Source organism: Pundamilia nyererei, unplaced genomic scaffold (assembly GCF_000239375.1).
Source record: "Pundamilia nyererei isolate P.nyererei 1_Seehausen unplaced genomic scaffold, PunNye1.0 scaffold00022, whole genome shotgun sequence".
NCBI classification, from domain to species: Eukaryota; Metazoa; Chordata; class Actinopteri; order Cichliformes; family Cichlidae; genus Pundamilia; species Pundamilia nyererei.
In genome coordinates, this window is record NW_005187423.1 from 337,224 (window position 1) to 340,635 (window position 3,412).

Sequence of the window (3,412 nt, forward strand, 5' to 3'; positions counted from 1 at the left end):
TTTGTTTATGATTTTTTTTATTTTTTTTTTAATATTTTCATATATTAGAAACAAAATCTAATTCCTCAGCATAACATTTTCTCAATATTGTATGGGTATAATTTTGCTACAGAATAATGTTTTGGTGTTTTCAGAGGGATCAAAACCTTCCCAAGTAACCACTAAGGAAACATCCAGAATGGCATTTCTGGCATTCGTGGAAGTTAATGACATGACTTTGCACATGTTTGGTTTGGCTGATTCTGACAGCTGTTAGGCCAATTAGGACTTTTTAAGGCAAAAACACCACATAGTTTTATCATCATCAGACATGCATGATTACATATCAGAGTATTTAGTCAAATATCTAAGACAGTTCACTTTTATGAATACAATTCTTTCTGTGTAATAAATTCTGTGCTGTAATGTGCCGTGCAGCTTGTAACATCTTATGAAGAGTACAAATTAAGTAATGTTTAACTTATTTTATTTCTGATATTTAATACATAAATTAATGCAGAATGAATCTTGAATCAATGCCATTCGATCAAGATATGTATCTATTTAGGTTTTTTAGTTCAAGGTCAATAGAGCTAATCAGTTAAGGATGAATAATTCACAGTTAATTCTTTCATAATTTAATATGCAACCAAATAGCTGAAATGTGAGGCTATTCAATTAATAATGCATTTACACACTATATAGAAATACATTACCCTGAATACACTTCTCTGTTATAGAAATCAAGCTAGCTTCATACATAAACTTCTTCTGTAGAGTGCGTGAATCAGCATTTCTTAACAGAAGATAAGTTTTGTGTGAACTGCTACTAAGAGCAACCAGCAGTCAAGAGAGACACAGAGACACACAATTAAATCATCCTGAGTCAGATGTTGGTGAAACATTATGATTTGTACTCTGATTAGATAGTGTCACCTAATTATTAAAGATGTTACACTCTGCTTTTGTGATTCACATTCTTGTTTTGATAGGTTAGACTCATGTTGAAAAAACCCCAAAATTGTCTGACTCACTGATACAGTGACAGTAGTGGCTGTCAACGTCATCGTTCGTTAATTGTGCCAAGTTCTCTGCAGATAAGGACAATAACTGGAAAGCCACCAATAATAGTGACAACAGTTTAAAGTGCAGGAAGCCATTAAAGCGTTACTTATTGTGTGAAATCATTATCTGCTTTATATTCAAATTATAATAAACAACATTTTGTAGCAGCAACAATGTAGTGATAGTTCTCTTTTTCTTGTTCTTAAAACTCTCCAAATAAAAACACTCTGACACTGTTGGAAGTTACATAATCTGACTGAATAAAGAATTGTACAGTAATTAGTGCTTGGCCCTCACCTGTATTGGTTCTCCCGTTGGCGTCATAACTCCATTTGAAAGCTCCATCATCTTTAAAGCCATGAGTGCAATTTGAACAGCATGAGTGTCACTCTCCCTGTGCAAGCCACCAGCTACACAGTATGCATCACCAATGGTCTCCACCTGAATAAAGCAGAAGATTGTTAAAATTATTTCTACAAAGACAAATATAAAACGGCATACATTGTTTCAGGAGCTTTTTATGTCTTCTCCTACTCAATGTCAAGGGCTTTATTGCTGCATTTAAAGTGGCACACCACGTTTAAGCTATGAGCCGCGACATTGGTGCATATTAATATTGTAGCAGTAGCAGTGTGTGTGTATGTGTGTGCGCGCGCGCGTGTGCGCGTGTGTGTTTATCTATGTGTAAGCAGGCACGTTTTGTTAAAGCAATAGTTATGTGATAGCTGTGAATGTGTTTAGGTGTGTAGTTTTAAACTTTAAAGATGTGTGTGGTCTGACGCATGAATAATGGGTTAGACGTAGCAGAAGTAGCCCACCCTTACTTTACTCATCAGTCCTTTATTTTCATTTCCAATGCATTAGTAAGTCTTCCAATATGAGCTATCTTCATCTGATATATAAATGTGATATTCTTGAAGCTTGGTCAATGGTGTTGTGGCTGGTGTGATCACATGAAAATATGGACCCTATTTCTTTTTTTAATCTGAGACTATGATATTTAACTGTTAAGAATACATTTGACATGAAGGCAACGAACCTTAGACAGAGTGATAAATGTAAAGTGGATATTCACCAAACAGTCTGCAACAATTTGCCTCCATCGTGCAGCAGAAGACAAGTAAGTGTAATAAAACTTAAACTGTAATACTGTAGTACTTTATTAAAAAGTCCAGCTTTTTTCCCCTTTCTTCTTCTATTCTGTGCAAATCTGAACTGGAGAGCACTCAGCTGCTATGTGGCTGGAACAAAGTAAAACTATTTTTAGGCTCACACATGTGGAGTGGAAACAGGGTCCTCAAGGAACCTCTGACTTCCTAGCGTTTTACGAGATATTTGTCAAACGCGCTCCTCTCTCTGTTATGCTTCCACGACAGTTTGATTACATTATCCAGCCTCCCTGCAGATTAGCAGCCTATGCAAGACACTTGGCTAGCTGGTTGAGTTACAGTCCTTTGTACACAAAATGGTATTACTTTGTTCAAAATGTTGTGAAAGCATTTAATGCATTTTGTAACCTCCTATTCATATATATATACACATATATTTATATATAAATGTATGTATATTATACTTGTCCTGGTGGCCCGGGATGTTGCAGAAAGAGCTTCAGCAGGCTCTTCTTCTACCAAATGGGTTACAGGGGCAGTTCTTTGTCCATGAGTTTTGTGTGTATAGTATGTGTATATTATTTTAGTGTATAATTATATCTAAGTTATTCAAGCTGCAGGCACAGCTGTGTGGTCATGGAGGACACACAGGTAATGTCCACCTTAATTTACGTGGGAGTTAAGAAAAGGATTTTAATGATTTACAAAAGACAGAAACTGAGTACTTACAACTGACTTGCACACTTACATTCCTAGCAAGATCGAGTTTACTTACATAAAAATTAATGAACCAACAAATGAATTAATAAAATAACGATTGTTGTTGTGGCTATTCATAAAGAAAGAAGTCACCTATCTATAAGTCTGAAATTTTTGCCAGCAAAATGACTTTCTAATAAACTGCAAAAATCCTAGGATGTTCAATCTTGATGTTGAGTCTTGCTTAATGTTGTACCATGTCACTTACTGTTCCATAACAAATTTGAAAGCTTGACAATGATCCAGCATTGTTAACACCTGAGTGGTTTCTCAACATTTGTGCAGTGTAGACATGAAAGCATGTGTGAATGTTCACTGTAAAAAATAAAAAAAAAAACTCTGCTCCGCAATATATATTAACCTACCTTATACACATCAAGCTCTCCACATTGGTGGTCAAACCTGGTGTATAGCTCATTGAGCATGGTGATCACTTGCATGGGCGTACAGATTGAGCAAACAGCCGTGAAGCCCACAATATCAGAGAAGAGCATCGTAAC

The 3,412-nt window shown here is 35.8% G+C and overlaps 1 protein-coding gene across 1 annotated transcript in view; it reads right to left on the reverse strand.

Annotated features, from left to right (window-relative positions):
* Positions 1-3,412, reverse strand: part of gucy1a1 (guanylate cyclase 1 soluble subunit alpha 1) — a 9,621-nt gene that overhangs the window by 2,117 nt on the left and 4,092 nt on the right. Inside the window, exons 5-6 of the mRNA XM_005727032.1 lie at positions 3,278-3,409; positions 1,342-1,485 (exon numbers count right to left, since the gene is read on the reverse strand). Of these exons, the coding sequence (XP_005727089.1) occupies positions 1,342-1,485; positions 3,278-3,409 (276 nt within the window). The remainder of the gene's footprint in view (positions 1-1,341; positions 1,486-3,277; positions 3,410-3,412) is intronic.